Source organism: Cricetulus griseus, chromosome 2, assembly GCF_003668045.3.
Source record: "Cricetulus griseus strain 17A/GY chromosome 2, alternate assembly CriGri-PICRH-1.0, whole genome shotgun sequence".
In the NCBI taxonomy this organism is placed as follows: Eukaryota; Metazoa; Chordata; class Mammalia; order Rodentia; family Cricetidae; genus Cricetulus; species Cricetulus griseus.
This window is the reverse complement of record NC_048595.1, coordinates 41,454,780-41,472,986: the sequence shown is the minus strand read 5'-3', so window position 1 is coordinate 41,472,986 and position 18,207 is coordinate 41,454,780. Positions and strand designations below refer to the sequence as shown.

Sequence of the window (18,207 nt, the reverse complement as noted above, 5' to 3'; positions counted from 1 at the left end):
GTGTGTTTTGTTGGCTGGCTAGGGACCTGTGCACAGATGTCTAAGAGCGACTGTCTCACTGTTGCCAAACCCAGCACCAAGTCATGCCATGGTGAAATGTCAAGAGGAGCTTCCAGTGGCTACAGTTCTCTCTGATCTGCCTCAACCTCCTAAACAAAGCAAAAGCCCCTGCCAAGGCAGAAGAGCAGTCAGGAAAGAGGGGTGGCGGTGAGCTTCTGCTTGCTCCTTCTGTTATTTAGCTAGTAATAAAAGCAAAATGTTAGAGGCCAATGTGTAGTAATAATGATTAATGTAAACTTTTCCCTTTTCCAACATTTAGTAAATATCTTCCCCTATGCCTGAGGAACTAGCTATCACTATTCTATTTGTTTATGAGAGAAACTGAGGCACAGGTTACCCAGCAAGTCGCAGTCAGGATTGTAACTAGATATTCGACTCCATCATCACTGTTTTTGTTGTTTGTTTGTTTGAGGCAGGTTTTCTCTGTAGCATGAATTCTCTTTGGTCTTAATCATAAAAACTCATCCGGGCGTTGATGGCACATGTCTTTAATCCCAGCACTGGGGAGGCAGAGGCAGGTGGATTTCTATGAATTCAGAGGCCAGCCTGCTCTACAGAGCGAGTGCCAGGACAGCCTCTAAAACAATACAGAGAAACCCTGTCTCAAAAAACTAATAAATAATAAAATAAATAAAAACTCAGAGTTAGTCAACAGGGGGTGAAAGCTGAAGGATCAGAGGAGGAAAGCAGCCACTAGAGTTCTTATCTCTACCAATGCTCAGACCAAAGGGTCAATCCTGTCCCCAGAATGTCCTCAGATTGACTGTCTCAGACTGTATTTCATGAGCTCCTGCCTCCTCCTGACTGATATTTGTCTCTTTGCCTGGCCATATCACTCCCATCTCCACCTCCCAAGTACTGGGATTAAAGGTATGAGGCACCAGTGCCTGACTCTGTTTCTCTTTTAGACTAGCTCAATCTTGTGTGTCCTTGAACTCACAGAAATCCACCTGCTTCTGGCTCCTGAGTGCTGGGATTAAAGGTGTGTGTACCACTGCCTGGTGTCTATGGCTATCTAGTGGCCAGCTCACCACATTTCTCTGTGTAACAGCCCTGACTGTCCTGGAATTCACTTGGTAGACCAGGCTGGCCTCAACTCTCAAGACATCTACCTGCCTCTGTCTCCCAAGTGCTGGGATTAAAGGTGTGCACCACCACTAACCAGCCAGCCTATTAGCATTGTTTATAATGACCGTGTTACACTGAAGCATATTCATTTGGAGTTTTATTCATTTTATACATATATATATATATATATTTAAAGGTTTATTTGTGTATGTATGTATGTATGTATGTATGTAGTCTGAGGAGCCAAAAGAGGGTGTCAGATCCTCTGGAACTGCAGGAACAGGCTGCTTATGGATATGGCTACTGGAAATGGAACTCGGGTCCTTGGAAAAAGCAGGGAGTACTCTTAACTGCTGAGTTATTTCTCCAGGTCTATTTTGCTGTTTTTTGTTTTTTGAAGCAGGGTCTGTACGTAGCTCTCTGGCTGTCCTGGAACTCACTATGTAGATCAGGTTGGCCTCAAACTCACAGAGGTCCACTTGTCTCTTCCTCCCAAGTGCTGTTGGGAGCCATTAGATTTATTCACTTTTTTTTATGTGTGAAAATAGTTTCCCTGCATGTATGTGTGTACACCACATGTATGCTTGATGTCTACAGAGTGAGTTCTCTGTAAAAGAGGGCATCAGATCGTCAGGAATTGGAGTTTCAGATGGTTGTGAGTCACCATTTGGGTGTTAGGACTCAAACTCAGGTCTTTTGAAGAGCAGCAAGTGCTCTTTGTTTTGTTCTGTTTGTTTGTTTGTTTTTTTGTGGGGGAGTTTCAAGACAGGGTTTCTCTGTGACAACAAGTGCTCTTAACCACTGAGCCATCCCTCCATCCCTTTATTTGTTTGCTTATTTGTTTATTTATTTATTTTGAGACAGGGTCACACTATGTAGGTCTGGCTGGCCTGGATCTTGCTATATAGATCAAGCTGGGCTTGAACTTCTAGAGATCTGCCTGCCTCTTTATTTTTAATTTTAGTTATGTGGGTATGTATGTGTTTATATACCTTTGTGTGGGTTTGTGCACATGAGTGCAGTGCCAAAGAAAACCAGAAGAGGGTGTTGTATCTAAGAAGCTGGGTTTACAGACAATTGTGAGCTGCCGGATGTTGGTGCTGGGAGACAAGCACAGTTTCTTTGCAAGAGCAGCACATGAACTACTGAGCCGTCTATCCAGCCCCTATAGTCAGAAGCTTTTATATGTCCTGCCCAGTCCCGTAGCTGCTTATAAAATAGTCACTCAGAGGCTTAATATTAATTATAATTTTTGGCCAATGTCTCAGGCTTCTTATTAGCTAGCTTTACAACTTAAATTAACCCATTTATATTAATCTATATATTGCCACATGGCTCGTGACTTTACCAGTCTATAAGCATGTTGTTCCTTGGGCAGCTGGATGGTGTCTCCTGACTCTGCCTTCTTCCTCCCTGTATCTCTGCTTGGATTTCCCACCTAGCTATATTCTGCCCTGCCATAGACCAAAGCAGTTTTATTCATCAACCAATAAAAGCAACATATATTTGAAGTGTACAGGACATCCTACACCAAGCCTCCTCATCTTGAAATGTTAAAGTCTTGGATGTGGTAGTGTACTGATACTTTTAATCCCAGCACAGAAGCAGACAGATCTCTGTGAGTTCGAAGCCAGCCTGATCTACATAGCAAGTTCCAGGACAGCCCTCAGGTGTTCTTCCTCAGTGCCATCTATCTTGGTTTTTGTTTTTTTATTTTTTTAATTAAATTAAATTACTACTACTACTACTATTTGCTTTTCAAGACAGGGTTTCTCTTATGTAACAGTCCTGACTATCCTGGAACTCATTCTGTAGATCAGGCTGTCATCGAACTCACAAAGATCCACCCGCCTCAGCCTCCCTAGTGCTGGGATTAAAGACATGAGCCACCACTGATGGTTTGTTTTTTATTTTTTAAGACAATAAAATAATTTTAAAGTTATTCTTGTTTGTTTTTTATTTCTCCATGTGTTTGTGTGGTGCACATGGAAGCCAAAAGAAGGTGTTGACTTCCCTGAAGCTTGAATTACAGGAAAGACACTTAACGTAGGCGTTAGGAATCAAACTTTGATCCTCTGGAAGCACAGCCAGAACACTTAACCATGGAACATCACTCCAGGACCTTGTTTGCTTATTTGGAGACAGGGTTTCTCTCTTGGCCTGGACCTGGAACTCTGTAGGCTAAGCTGGCTGACTAGCAAGACCCTGGGATCTACCTTCTCTGCCTCCCCAACACTGGGATTACAAGCTAGAGCCACCACCATCTGCCTTGTTTTATTTTTTTCACAATCTGCCTTTTTATGTGGGTTCTGGAATGAACTTGGGTCCTCATGCTTGGATAGCAAGCTCTATGAACTGAGCCATCTTCCCGGCCCCCCATTGAGCCCCCCCCTTTTTTAAAAAATTTTCCACTTTTTGTTTTGAGGCAGGGTCTCATCTGGCTTTGAACTTGTGATCTTCCTGCTTGAGCATCCCAAGTAGTTTGGATGACAGATCTACATCACCAAGTCAGCTTAAGTCTACCACTTTATTAAACACTTAGCAAGAAAACAGAGTCATGGGGAGACTTAGTGACTGTCAAGGCCACTTGAGTTGAGTGGCTCAGTCTACCCTGTAGGGCCTGTATTTGGTGTGATAACCATTTTTTTTTTTTTTTTTTTTTGGTTTTTTCGAGACAGGGTTTCTCTGTATAGTTTTGGAGCCTATCCTGGCACTCGCTCTGGAGACCAGGCTGGCCTCGAACTCACAGAGATCCACCTATCTCTGCCTCCCGAGTGCTGGGATTAAAGGCATTTGCCACCAACGCCCGGTGTGATAACCATTCTTTCCCTCACTCATTTACTTTAAAAATTACAGTGTGTGTGTGTGTGTGTGTGTGTGTGTGTGTGTGTGTGTGTGTGTGTGTGCTTGTGCACAGGCCTTAATGCAAGTGTGGAGGTCAGAGGACAATATGGAGGAGTCTGTCCTCTCCTTTTAACCATGTGGGTTCCAGGGACCGTACTCATGTTATCAGGCTTGGCTGCAAGCCCCTTTACTTGCTGAGCCATTTCATCAGCAGTCAGTTGTTCAGTATTTTGTCCACCCGTACTATCCTCCCTCTCATTCTGTCCTTCATCAAGTGGTACCCTCCAGGGCAGGTGGAGTGATGGACAGGTAGATTTACCCCTCTAAGTGTGGGTCTCCATCCCAAGGACTTTTACATACACCTACTCTGGGGCAGAGGAACCAGGTAAAGGTCAGGACTCCTCACAAGGGCTCTCTGAGTCTCCACAAACTGTGGTTTCTGGATTGTGTGGTATTGCTGCTACCCTGCTCCTAATGATGACTCACATTCAATTTCTGTTGGTCAGTTAGGCCGAGCAAGACAGCTGGGTCCATAACAAGACCAGGGTGATTTTGTTGGGAAAAGCCCTGATTTAATCCACTAGTCTCCAAGGTCTCCTTAGCCATGTCCACCTCCACCTTTTCATAAATAAATAAATAAATAAATAAATAAATAAATAAATAAGAGGATCCAGAAAGGACGATGTAGACATTTATTGGGCGTTTAAAGAACTGGTTCACGTGGGTCAGGGGTGGGGAAAGAGGCCTCTTCAGGGCTGCCTGGAATGTTGCTAGCAGTCACCGTGGCCATGAAGTTGTGCTGGAGGAGACATCTGGGGCCTTTCACTGCTTTCCAGTCATGAGTTCAAGGAATAACTCTGTCTGGGAGAGATTGCCTCTGGCACCTCCATGGTGATTGCTGTGTTCAAATGCTGATGGTCAGGTGACATCTCCTTGGAGCCTGAAAAGCCCAATCTGAGGTTGCATCCTCCTGCAGACCCTTTTACCCACCATCACCACACCCATGGCCTACTTCTCTGATCTGAGCACCTCCCTGTGTTCACGGTGTACCATTCATACAACAAATACATAGCACTGTACCACATCACGCAGTAGAAACTGCCCATGTGTCTCTTTAGGTAAGAGACACCATTTCTAGGAGAGAAAGAGCCGACCTTCACCATAGCCCTAGGAAGGCTAAAAGCCATTAAAAAATTACAAGTCCATTTTCTAGAGGAAGACACAGCCAGAATGCAGAGAAGCCCTGGCTATTTGGAAAAAAAATCTGTTGTTATCTGCTTTTAAGAACAGAGTGTAGCTAGGCTGGTTAGTGGTGGCACACACCTTTTTTTTTTAAGATTTTATTTATTTATTATATGACATTCTGCTTCCATGTATATCTGCACACCAGAAGAGGGCACCAGGTCTCATAACGGATGGTCGTGAGCCACCATGTGGTTGCTGGGAACTGAACTCAGGACCTCTGGAGAAGCAGTCAGTGCTCTTAACCGCTGAGCCATCTCTCCAGCCTGGCACACACCTTTTTTAATCCCAGCATTCTGGAGGCAGAGGCAGGCAGATCTCTGAGTTCAAGGCCAGCCTGGTCTTCAGAGCAAGTTCCAGCCAGGTCTACACAGGAAAAACCCCTGTCTTGATTTTAAAAAAGAAAGAAAGAAAAAGAAAAACAGAGGAACTATCCCATGAGAGCAGAAAACTAATATTGGATTTAGGGCACTAAAGACCTCTGTCATCAGACCCTACCCCCTGACGTCCTCAGTTTGAACTTAGGATGTGCCTGTGGTGACCAACCTAGTTGGGGTTTGGAAGGTTCTTTCCTGCTTGGAGATGAGTCAAGACTAACTTATCACTGACACCTGTGGGTAACAATGTGATTCACAGGTGTCACCCCAAGTGTGCTTAGTCAAAAGTCAAAAGTGGGGTCTGAGGTGACTGAGCCCTACAAAATGTGGGATGGATGGGAGTCTGATGTGGTGGAAGCCACCATAATCACAGGGCAGCTGTTCTAGAGAACTGTCTGTGACCTGAAAGGCAAAGGCCTGACCACCAGCTAGTCTGGGGACTCTGCATGACTGCTCCTCTCAGGGTTCCAGTGTCCCTCCCGAATAACAGGAGCATCATAACTGGTTTTCTGGGTCTCTGGGGGTTCTGGACATGGAGAATGGCTGATTAATGACCTCTTTCCAGAAGAAAATGAAAGCAAAAGGCTTGTTTCATTTATTTATTTATTTTGGTTTTTCAAGACAGGGTTTCTCTATGTAGCTTTGTAGACCAGGCTGGCCTTGAACTCACAGAGATCCGCCTGCTCTGCCTCCCGAGTGCTGGGATTAAAGGCATGCGCCACCATAGACTGGCCGATTGTTTATTTATTTATCTTTTCTGATTTTTCTAGTCTCACTAAATGACCTTGGGTTAGAATAACATATTTGCCCTCAGTCCACTTGTCTGGTCTCAAAACAGAGTTGGTAGCAGCCACCTACCAGAGATGTGGAGCTAGTTAAATGTGATGTGTTTGAAGTCCCCATCACAGGGCAGAACACAACAGCAGGACTGCAGTCACCCTTCTGGCTCCTCACAGAGAACTACACGAAGGACGTTCTGTGTACTTTGCGTGTGTGAGGTCTTGCATTAGATCCCCAGCACAGGGAGGAATGTGAAGAAGGAAGGAAGGAGGGAAAGAAAGAGGAAAAGTTTCTATCTCTATTGCATGTCAGGTTTGGGAGTTCGGATGGGATGGGATGATGACAGAATCCTAGGCAGGGGAAGGAAATTGTGTCGAAAGTGGCCTTTTCATGGCCACTTACCAAGCTACCTGTCACACCACTCTTTCCTCATCATTCAGAGAGATAAAAACAGATCTGGCTGCCATCCCAAACATACACTCTTACTGTCTGTGGGGACTTGGTCACTTCCCCTGTTTTTCTTCCTGTAAAATGGGAGCCATGATCTCTCCTGTCTTACTGAAGAGCAAGACATTAAAGCAAGTGGAAGCAGGAGTCTGCAAAGGGGAGAAGATGTGGTAAACACACACAGTGGACCTAAACACCATCTCAGATGCTTCTTGTGTGGCACTGTGGGTACAGAGAAAAAGGGAGGGCAACACAATGAAGACCTGGGGACTAGAGCTACATTTGTGCAAAGGGCAGAGAGGGGAAAGTGATGGGGAATGTACTGTGTATGTTTATCTTATTGATTGTTAAATAAAATACTGTTTGGCCAATGAGACAGCAAGTTAGACAGGACTAGGAGTCAAAGAGGATTCTGGAAAATGTAGTAGAGAAGTGCCGATCCAGGCAGGAAGTGACATAGCAGGGAGACTCATATTTAAGCGAAGGAGAAACAGGAAGCGTCCCCTTTTCCCCTTCCTCCTCCAGCGGCACGATGTGATCCACAGCAAGGAGGGACGCCAATAAGGTGTCCGATAAGATAAGTCTTATAACATATATAGATTTATGATAGTTAAGACTGAGCTAGTAGATAAGGAATCCTAGTCATTGGCCAAGCAGCTTTGGACCTAATACAAGTTTCTGTGTATTCATTTGGCCTAACTTGGGCAGGCGGCTGGCGTAAAGCTCACTTGTGGCAGTGGGGCTCAGGCGGCTTTTGGCGGAAAGATTTATCGTAACAGGAAACTAATCATCTCGTAAAAGGTCAATGGATGCACTTTCCATCTTTAAAAAGTGAGGAACAAAAAGCAAGAGCATGTGCTCTCCCAAACCTCAGCAACTAAATAACCTGGCTGCTTGCTGAACACTGAGAAGCAGGTAGGTGGTCTCCATCTGTACTATCAAGGATGAACTCTGAACCAGAAAGGCTGGGGTGGCAGGATAGAAAGTCACAGTCTGGGCTTGAGAGGCAGAGAGACATGTTGGAATCCCAGGACCATAACTTACAAGCTGTAGGCCCTTGGGCAGATCATCCAGCATCTCTGAGACCCGGCTGTCACAGTTGTACATGAGTGATGCTCATCTCACTGGGGCAGTGGGGAAGATTAGATAAGAGGGTACCTGTGCAATTTCAAAGAGTAGCATCTAGCACACAAGAGGGGCTTCCCTTTCTCAGCAACAGGGGTAAGAGGAGGTGGAGATAGAGCTGTCAGTTACTCACTCACTAGGTGACTTTGAATTTCAGTTTCCTCATCTGTGCAACTGTCCTGGCCCAGGGACCATGCAGAAGAAACCTGGTAGTCCATTCAGGGAGGTTTCATCCCTCTATCTCCTGTATGGTACTTTATTGGTCCAGCATGCCAGTTTACCTAGCTCCTTGCACAGATAAACTTTTAATTGGTTTCTTCTGTGGCTGTCCTGATATCTATTGTACTTGTCTTTACCTGATGGAATTATTTCACAAGGGTGGACCATTAGACGGAGAACTGCTGAGTTACAGGGCATACATGTTTTTAGCGTAAGAGGGTATTGCCAAGTCGTTCTTCAAAGTAGGTGAACCAATTTATTTTACTGCCAGTATTGTATTATATTATCCACTTGCCCCCAACTTTCTCACTATTAATATGACCCATTACTAAAGTATTGCCAGTGTTTTATTTCTTTTTATTTTATGTGTATGATATATATATATATATATATATATATATATATATATATATATATATGGGGCAGGGGGGCAGATAACAACTCTCCTACCTTCACAAAGGTTCCAAGGATTGAATTAGTTGTCAGACTTGTTCAGCAAATGGCTTTACTTGCTGAACCATCTCAGCAGTCCAAAGGGTCCACCCCCCACCCCCCACCCCTTAAATTGCATTCTTCTGATTGTTACACTGATGATCTCTTCATGTGCAGTGTGATTTTTTTTGTTCCTTTGGCTGTTTGTTTGTCTGAGGTATTCTCATGATACCAGGCTGGCCTCAAACTTGATATGTAACCAAGGGCAACAGTCAGCTACTGGTCTCCTATTTCTTTGTTTGTTTTGGTTTTTTGTCAAGACAGGGTTTCTCTGTGTAGACCTGACTGTCTTGGAACTCATTCTGTAGACCAGGTTGGCCTCTAATTCAGAGATCTGCCTGTTTCTGTCTGGTGTGCTGGGATCAATTGTGTTTGCCACCACCACCACCCAGCAATCCTCCTATTTCTACCTCCCAAAGGGCTAGTATTACAGGCCTGTGCCATCACACCAGGCTTGTACTGGGCTTTTGTTATTATTATGATTACACTTTTCTCATTTGTTTAAAGGTGTGTTTTAATATTCTGGACCTAAGCCCTGTCTTACTTTATATGCAGTGAGTCATGCTTATTCACAGCAATTATGTAGTTATGTACTATAAAGTTCCCACAAACACTGCATTAGCAAATTCTAAAACACTGCTAAGCCAGGCTTGGTGACAACTTGGGGTTGGAGGAAGGAGGATCAGGAGTCCAAGGTCATCCTTAGCTACATAGTGAGTTCCAGGGGCTAGAATGGGCTAAATGATACTTTGTCTTTAGAGAGAATATGAGATGAGGTTTCTGTGTGCCTTTGGTCATGACATTTTTGTCCAACAATTAATACTTAACTTCTATGTGCTATTGATTAAAGACACCTGATTTAATATATGTTTCTTTTTAAAATGTTTATTTTATTCTTATATGTATGGGTGTTTTATCTGAATGTATTTCTATGTACCACGTGCATGCTAGGTGTTCTGGAGACCAGAAGAGGGTATTGAAGCCCCTGGAACTGAAGTAATAAATGGTTGTGAGCTGCCATATAGATGCTGAGAAGTCTAACCCAGATCCTCTGGAAGAGTAGCCAGTGCACTTAACTGCTGAGCCATCTCTCCAGTCCCATTATTTAATAAATATTTTTGATTTATTGACATTGGACTTAAATTCTCATGTCAGACATTTAGTGCTCTGTGTTCTTCACAAAGTACACAGTGTTCTTATGCTGGAGCACTAGACAGCACTTGAGAACTGTATCCAGGGACATTTCAACAGGGCGACCGTCAGTGAGCATCACAAACATTGAACAAAAGGCTCCAGACAGACACAAAGAGAACACATGCTTACAGAGTGTAGCCTTGATTGACATTATCTGGGACATGTGCACCTCAAGTTTTTGCCACTCTGTACATACCTACATCTGTAATAGCCTCATAAGTGTCTCAAGTATTTATTTTGAGGTTACAAATAGGTTTAGCAAATAAGCAAGTTCAAAAACATACAACCTGTGAATAGGATTATGATGAGGGTAGATGCTTGCATGCAAACACACACCACACACACACACACACACACACACACACACACACACACACAAAATCTTTGCAGTTTATCACTGTTTTTTTTAACTTTACATATGAGGTCTTATGTCATTTGTATTTGCTTTAAGCAAATTGGTCAGTTTGTTCTGCTCGGATTTTTTTCCTATTCTCGACTCCACAGCCAGATGAACCTTCCACTCTCAACCATCTTCAGGATCTTAGAAGGGTTAAGGGCTGTTGCTTGTTGCCTTTTTAAGTCAGAAAATTAATCTCTTACGAATGGATAGCATTCAGCGCTCTCCATCTTGCTCTGAGACTGAGGAATTAGCCACCTGCCCCTCTACCTGCCTGATGCTTGCCACCTTCACCTCTGCTGCTTACGTTCCTCTCCTACCCTGCTGGCCGTATTCCTTGTGGCACATCCATGAGTGACCCTGCTCCTACCCAGGACTCAGGCAGTCCTGCCCACACCTTTACCCACCCTGCCTTCCCTCTAGTGTTTCACCTCACCATCATCTCTACTGACATAACACTGATTAAAGCTGATAAAGTTAGTATCAGGCAGTGTGTCACTTACATGCGTGCACAGCCCATGTTTAGTGGGCAGGAGAGTGTGACTCACCTCATTTCATTTGTCAGTTGGGACTCCTGGAGTAAGTTTCCAGCCCTCTCTCCACCCTGACTCTCCCACCTGTGAAGTGAAGGCAAGACCCACCTCGGCTGATGCTCCCTCAACTGCACTGAGAACTCTTTGGCCAACTCGGGCTTGGATCTGTCATAGTTCCTCATCAGAGGTTATAAAATGTGCAGTATGGACTTAGGAAAAGGCAACACTTTTTTTGTTCCCTTAGGTTCTCAATGGCCCAGGCTCATGAAGGAATGGGTAGTCAGAACAACAGATTATGAAAAATAAAACCTTCTGATTAAAGGTTGATTATGAGAAACAGCAGGTTTGTCTTACTAGCTCTGTTTTGTTTGGGAGAATATGAAAATCAGTTTGCATCCCCTAAGGCTGGAGTGAAAACACTATCTTAGAAAATCCACCATATGTAATCTCTGAGAATAGGATGCTGATGGCATTAGAGACCCTGATGAGGACTAAGCACACCAGTCTGGGTCTGAAATGTCCAGTTCACAGACCTGAGAAACCGGAATGTTCTAGAATACACAGAAGGCCAAGACTCTAGATCTCATTTCTTCCTTTCCTTTCTTTCACTTTCTTTTTTCTCCCCCACTTCGAGACAGGTCTCACTGTGTAGACCAGGCTGGCTCAATCTCAGAGATCTGCCTGCTTCTGCCTCCTAAATGCTGAGATTAAAAGAACACTCTCCCAGGCCTGGCCCTCCAGACTTCATTTTTAATTATCACTCCTCCACAAAGAAAGGTTTGAGCCTGCCCCTTACAAGGGCATCTTGCGGCTTCGGTCTTACCTGTTGTCTGCAAGCTTAAGCCTGGGTCCAACTTCGGGTGGGGCTTTGAACTGATGAACAGGTAGCAGAGCACACATGCAGTGACAATGAAGGCCAGCAGGACCACTGCTGCTGTGGAGAGGCCCACAAGCGCTCCGATGCTGGGGAGAGAAGACCACAGGGGCTGAGTGCTGGAGCCTGGGAAGGCAGAGAGTGAGTGACAGGAGTCAGCTTCAACTTTCCAGCCAGTATCTCAGGAATGTCAGTGAGTTTTTTTGTTTTGTTTGTTTGTTCGTTGTTGTTGTTGTTTTGATACAGGGTTTCTCTGTGGCTTTGGAGGCTGTCCTGGAACTAGCTCTTGTAGACCAGGCTGGTCTCGAACTCACAGAGATCTGCCTGCCTTTGCCTCCCGAGTACTGAGACTAAAGGCATGTGCCACCACTGCCCGGCACAAATACATTCTTACAAGATGATGTAAAGTGAAAATAGCAAGACAATACTAGACACAAAGCTTGGTCATATCTCCTTGGGTCCTGTCATTGTGGAATATTTGTACAGTTTCAATTCCCAGCACCTGTAACTCTTTGCCTGAGGACTTCCTTAGACCCAGAACAAAGCTCTGCTCATTGAACAAGTCAGGGGTATAGGATAGTTAATGCTTCCCTTCCTGACCTGCCCTCAACCACAGTGGTGCATACATCCCCAGCTCCCGTGTCCTCTGGTGGTGTAACTCTGAGGTATACATCGTATGCCGACTGGCAGAGCTAAGTGCTGTGACTTGTTGATAACATAACCTATTCTTGGTGTTTTCTCTCTCTGTCTCATTTTACTACCCTCTATCAGTGCTTTCTGGGACCACTTTCCACAAAAACTACTTAGCTGGGTGTAATGGCGCACACCTTTAATCCCAGCGCTCAGGAGGCAGAGGCAGGAGGATCTCTGATTTCAAGGCCAGCTTGGTCTACATAGGGAGTTCTATGATAACCAGGGCTTCGCAGAGAGACTTTGTCTCAAAAATCAAACCAAACAAGCAACAAGTTGTGCCATCAACTCTTCCGCTTAAAGCACAAACCGTCACACTCCAGCTCCTTTTGTTCTGTCTTTTTCCACATTGATTATGTGGCATTTTTTAGTTCTTGTTGATACTTTAAATAGTTGGGCCCGGGAGAGAGCTTGCTTGGAGAAGTCCTTGCTTGACTTGCAAGCATGAGAACTCAAGGCAATACCCAGAATCCATGTGGTGGTGCACACTTGTAATCCAAGCCCTGCTGAGTAGAGACGGGATGATCCCTGGGGCCCACTGGCCAACTAGCCCATCACCCACCAGTCTAGCTTACTGGTGAGCTCAAGGCTAATGAGACAACTTTTCTCAAAGGAGGGGGGACAGAATCACATCTGAGGCTGACTGCTGGCCTCCACACATGCATACACATGTACACACATGTGTGTGCACACACACATTTTAAAAAATCCAGTAGTTTTCTCATTTGAGATACACGTATTGTTCATGGGGCTACCAGCTGCTGGACCTGTGTGCAGATGAAGACCTCACTGTTTATGAGTGACATCTATGAGCACAAAGACAAGAAAGTGGCCTTTAAAAGGATGAGGAATGGATGAGAAGGCTGGAGGATGTGTCCCTAACTGGAGGTGAGACAGGGAACAAATGCTGAAGTGCATTATCCTTGGTGTTCTGTCTGGAGACTGAAGATACAGAGAAAGGAACAACAGAGAAGGCTCTGAGAGGGGTACCTGGTTTCAGTACTAGATGAAACCAAACCAGAGGCCTCTGGAGTTAGAAGGCTTTACTGCTGGGCTGACTCTGAAGGACGGAGACCCACCGTGACTCCAGAGAAGGCACTGAAGCAGCCCTTGCAGTTTTCGAGATCAAGTACTTTTCAGTGTTTGAATCCTGATTTTGCCATACATAAGGGAAAATACCACTTTGCTTTTCTGATCTCCTTTTGTGAATGTTCCTATCTCACCCAGTGGCCGTAAAAGTTTGCAATGAGATGGAGTTTGTGGTACCTGACTATCAACTCTGCTCTTCAGTGGCTTGCCTTCTGTCCCATTCTGCCAGAAAGATGGAAGGAGGTTTTGGCAACTGAGCCAGATGGTGCGGTTATACCAGCTGTTTCTTTCTCCGAGGGATGTCTTTTCTTTCTGAGATGGTTAGTTTTTAAGGATATCTCCTCATTCTCTCTATGGATACAGTGCTTACCTGGAGATTATTATGCTTGCAGGAATGGGGTTCCATGAAAAGGGCCAGATGAAATTTGGAACAAAACAAGGTCTCCATGTCGCAGTGTTGGGGCTCTGTCAGAAACATGTGGGGAACTGTATCAGAGTTCAGGACACACTAATGATCCTGAGGAGCCTCAGTTCTATGCTTAGCAACGGTCTTGGTGTTTATGAACTTATGTTAGAACCCAGGAAGTGGGGGAGCAGTTAAGAGTGCCGGCTGCTCTTCTGGAGGACCAGCATTCCATCTCCAGCACTCCACACGACAGCTTCCGACCTTCTGTAACTCCAGTCTCAGGGCTCCCTGCAGGCACTATGTGCACATGGTACACAGGTGTATATATACACATAGAAAACACCTACACCCAACCACACCCACAAACAAAAGAACCCAGGAAGTCACTTCACACACTGGAACCTTTCATCTGCTTTTGGGGTCACACTGACACAGCATCTGACCTTAGAGATTTCCTATCCAACCCTCTACTGAAACCCGTCTAAGCCACTAAACTAAGCATTCCTCTTGGAGAGAGTTTCCAAGACAATAGGAAAGGTCACGAGATGTGAGTACATGGGGAGCACTGAGAGAAGAAGAGGGGACTACACATCTTTGCATCCTAAGGGGCAGCCCAGCAGCCAGAAGACCGTAGTCGGTGGATGTTTTGGGGAGAGCCAAGTACAACAGCTGTAAGGATCCAGAAAGGGTTCAGACCGTCATTGAACAGGACAAGTCATGGATTGGGGTCATCTCAGCTCTGCCACTTCTCACTGGGGTACTCCCAATAGCAACTTAACCCCTCTTAAGTCTCTCCATCTATAAAATGGAGAGATGTTGTAGGGCCATGTATGTTTGGGAGCCTGTAACCTGTCCTAAGCCATGTTCTCTGCTGTGATACTGCTAGAAGAATGGGTTCACTTTCAGACTCTGAGCTTTGTGTCCCACATTTATAGATTCGAAAGGGAACTCTTTCCTACTGGGTGCCTACTCAATGCATTGAGCACCTTCATGTGCAATACACACTACTTCACTCCCTCTGTACACTGTCTTCTACGAGGCAAGCATTAATAACACTGTTGTACATTTTATATTAACTTTTTAAGACAGGATCTAACTGTGTCCTTGAGACTGGCCTGGCACTCACTACATGTCTCTAACTGGCCACCGCATCACCCATAGTCTCTCTGCCTCAAGCCTTACAAGTGTTGGGCTTACAAGTGTGAGCCACCATGCTTGGCTACAACTGTCATTTTAAAGTTAAGAGAAAAGAGTCCATGGGATTAAACAACTTTTCTAATTCACAGGCTGGTATGATAGAGCCAAGGTTTGCACCAGGTTTTGAGCACACTCAAAACTCCACACCCACTCCTGAACTCAAAGGCAATCATCTTCCTCCAGCTCTTAGCTCAGTGTTAAATACAGTGAGACTCTAATGGATACTGTACTGTTTTACATAGGAGCAGGTTCTGCCTCTCTAAACCAGTGGTTTTCAACCCAGGGGTAGTGACACCTTTGGGGGTCGAACAACCCTTTCATAAGGGTCGTCTAAGACCATCAGAAAACAGATATTTATATTATGATTCATAACAGTAGCAAAATTACAGTTATCAAGTAGCAACAAAAATGATTTTATGGTTGGGGTCTCCACAATATGAGGAGCTGTATTAAAGGATCGCAGCATTAGGAAGGTTGAGAACCTCTGCTCTAAATAGACTGGGAGGGTTGGTGGTAGGCTCAGTGTTAAAGAACTTGTCTATGATATACCCAAGGCCTTGGGTTTGATTCGCATAAGAATGGTAAGTTCTCTTGCAGGGAACAATTGGTTTTTGTATCCTCATTGCCGTGCACAAAGACCCTATAGCAAAGATTATAGTAAATGGATGAATACTTGGAACAGAAAATAAATTAGTATGATTCCTTTCGTTTTTAGACAGCAGCCAAATGTGCACCATATGATATCCTGGTCATCTGAAAATGTTTTAGAATTACAGATTGAACACCTTAGAAAAGGCAGTCTTTGTAGTTGTAATTGGTATAAATCAAACTGTTTTCTTCTCTCTTTTGGTCCTTGACTCTGCCTTAATCAAAAATTGGGACAGGGATTCGTCATTTCCCCCACTGGTAGATAGAGACATAGCTAATGATGCTTTTTTCCCACCCAGAAAGCACACAGCTGTATGCTCATACACTCTTACGGACAGAAACCTCTTGATGGACCATCCCATTTTTGCTGCTACCACTTTCCCAGAGCAGAATGAGGATCAGGTTCTACTTTCTGGGCAAAGCCTTTGTGGATTCCGAGGGATTAAGACCTATTGCCCTCAGCTCCATACTTGGTTTTCAGGATTGTCAGAGTTGGCCCAAGCAGCTCTGTCCCTGAACAGACAGGGAATCTGAAGTGTTTTCACCCAGACCACACTTTATATTAAGATGGCTGGAAGCCGGGCGTTGGTGGCGCACGCCTTTAATCCCAGCACTCGGGAGGCAGAGGCAGGTAGATCTCTGTGAGTTCGAGACCAGCCTGGTCTACAAGAGCTAGTTCCAGGACAGCCTCCAAAAGCCACAGAGAAACCCTGTGTGTGTGGGGGGGATGGCTGGAGCGGCATTATGCTGCGGGTGGACGAGGGGGTTAAGACAGGAAAAGGGTTCAAGGAGAGATAAGGGCCAGGGCCTGTACCTGAGCCACCACATGTAGCTGTGCTCGTAGGGGAAGAAGCTGTGCGGGTCATCGCAGCAGTACTTGCGGTCGCGGAAGCCACAGCAGAAGACAGCAGCCGCCTCGCCCCCGGGCAGTGGGCAGTTGAAGCCGTGCACCACCTCCTGCTCTGCGCTCACGTAGCTGGAGCAGGCACCGCTCATCGCGCCTCCTTGGGCCACCAGACGGACAGCAGGCGAGCCTGGAAAAGAGACGGGGTCAGGCAGGCAGGGAAGCGTGCATCAGAGGTACTCAGAGAACCGCACCGCGACTAAAGGGGCGGAGGCGGGCGGTGAGGACAGGGCGCCCGGGGACCCGATTGCCAGGTGCGCGGGCGCGGAGGCAGGGGAGCGCGCCGGGACCCTGTCCAAAGCGAGACCTGCCCCCAGCCGCCGGGACCAGGTGGACGTTTGAGGACCTCGCCTGTGTGAGATGACACCGTGCCCGGGCGACAGGACCCTTCTCGAGGAGGTTGTGTGCTGCGCAGGAGACAGGCAGAGTGCGGTCCTCTGAGGTTGATGAAACACTACTCCGTTTAACAGGCAAAGCAACCTGAGGACCAGGGATTTTCATTGTATAGACGGCAGCTGAAGACCAGAGACAAGTCATGTACTTCCTCGGGCTCCGGAGCCCATGGGATTTCAACCCTGCTGTCTGCTGGTTCTCAGCAAACCTCTTTTCTAGTGGGCCTCATGTAGTTCCCACTGGCCGTGCCGTCTGTATGACCCTGCCTCCCACTCCCAAATGCTGTGATTCCCGGTGTGTGCCACCACACCCTGCTCTCCTAATCTTTTAAGTCTTCATTTCTACCTTTTTACCTGTCCTTTCCTCTCCTGGTCCCTCTTTCACCCACAATATTGACACACCCCCTGTTAGCACTCCCTGCTATTGGCCAAGGACAATAGGGCTTGTCCCAGGAACAAGCCTTTCCCCCTACCTCATTAGGGGCTGCCAGCCTTCACAACTTGTTCCCAGACTACAAGGGCAATATTCTCATGTCTCAATATTCTCTGAAGGAACTTCCAGAGCCTAGGAGCCCCCAGTGTACCCCGAGAGGGAAGACAGAAGATCTCTAAGGACTTCTCCAGTTCCCCAGAGCCTTGCTGTGTTTCATAGAAGCTGATAGTAGGAAATAATGAATGTGATGCTTCCCCTTTGCTTTGGTGTGCGTGCGTGCGTGCGTGCGTGCGTGTGCATGCCATGGATCTGAAGGGCTCTGGGTATGAGCTCAGCTGACCCTTCCCTGCTTCAACTGTACTTTTTTTCTTTTGTCCTCTAAAACAGCTCCATGGATGCTGTTGAGCCCCAAACCTTTGACCTGGGCACCTGAAAGGTTCAGATCTGCATCTGCCCTTGAGAAACAGTTTTGTGGAGGAATCAGAGAGGATTCATCACGGAGGGGTCGGTGAGGGAATCAACACAGGACTGGGCAGAGAAAGGGGGATACAGGGATTTCAGACATGGAGGGCCTCTACATAAGGGAACAAGGAAGGGTTTTGAGAGGGTGAAGGCATTGAGGGTCACTGTGAAGTAAACAACAACAATAACAAAAAAATACAATAAAAAGGGAGCCAGTTTTGATGGCATGTGCCACTGGCTGTTTGATGGCATAGTCCAAGCTATTCAATAGGCTGAGGCAGGAGGATTGCTTGAGTCCAGGAGTTTAAGATCAGCCTGCCAATACAGAGCTCAT

General features: G+C 45.8%; 1 protein-coding gene across 1 annotated transcript; it reads right to left on the bottom strand.

Moving 5' to 3' along the window:
- Positions 1–4,675: 4,675 nt before the first annotated feature.
- On the bottom strand, positions 4,676–16,678 carry Shisal2a (shisa like 2A). Its single transcript, XM_027402278.2, is given in 4 exon segments — positions 4,676–4,793; positions 4,795–4,912; positions 11,602–11,741; positions 16,497–16,678. Coding segments are annotated over 4 exon segments (558 nt in total).
- Positions 16,679–18,207: the final 1,529 nt, after the last annotated feature.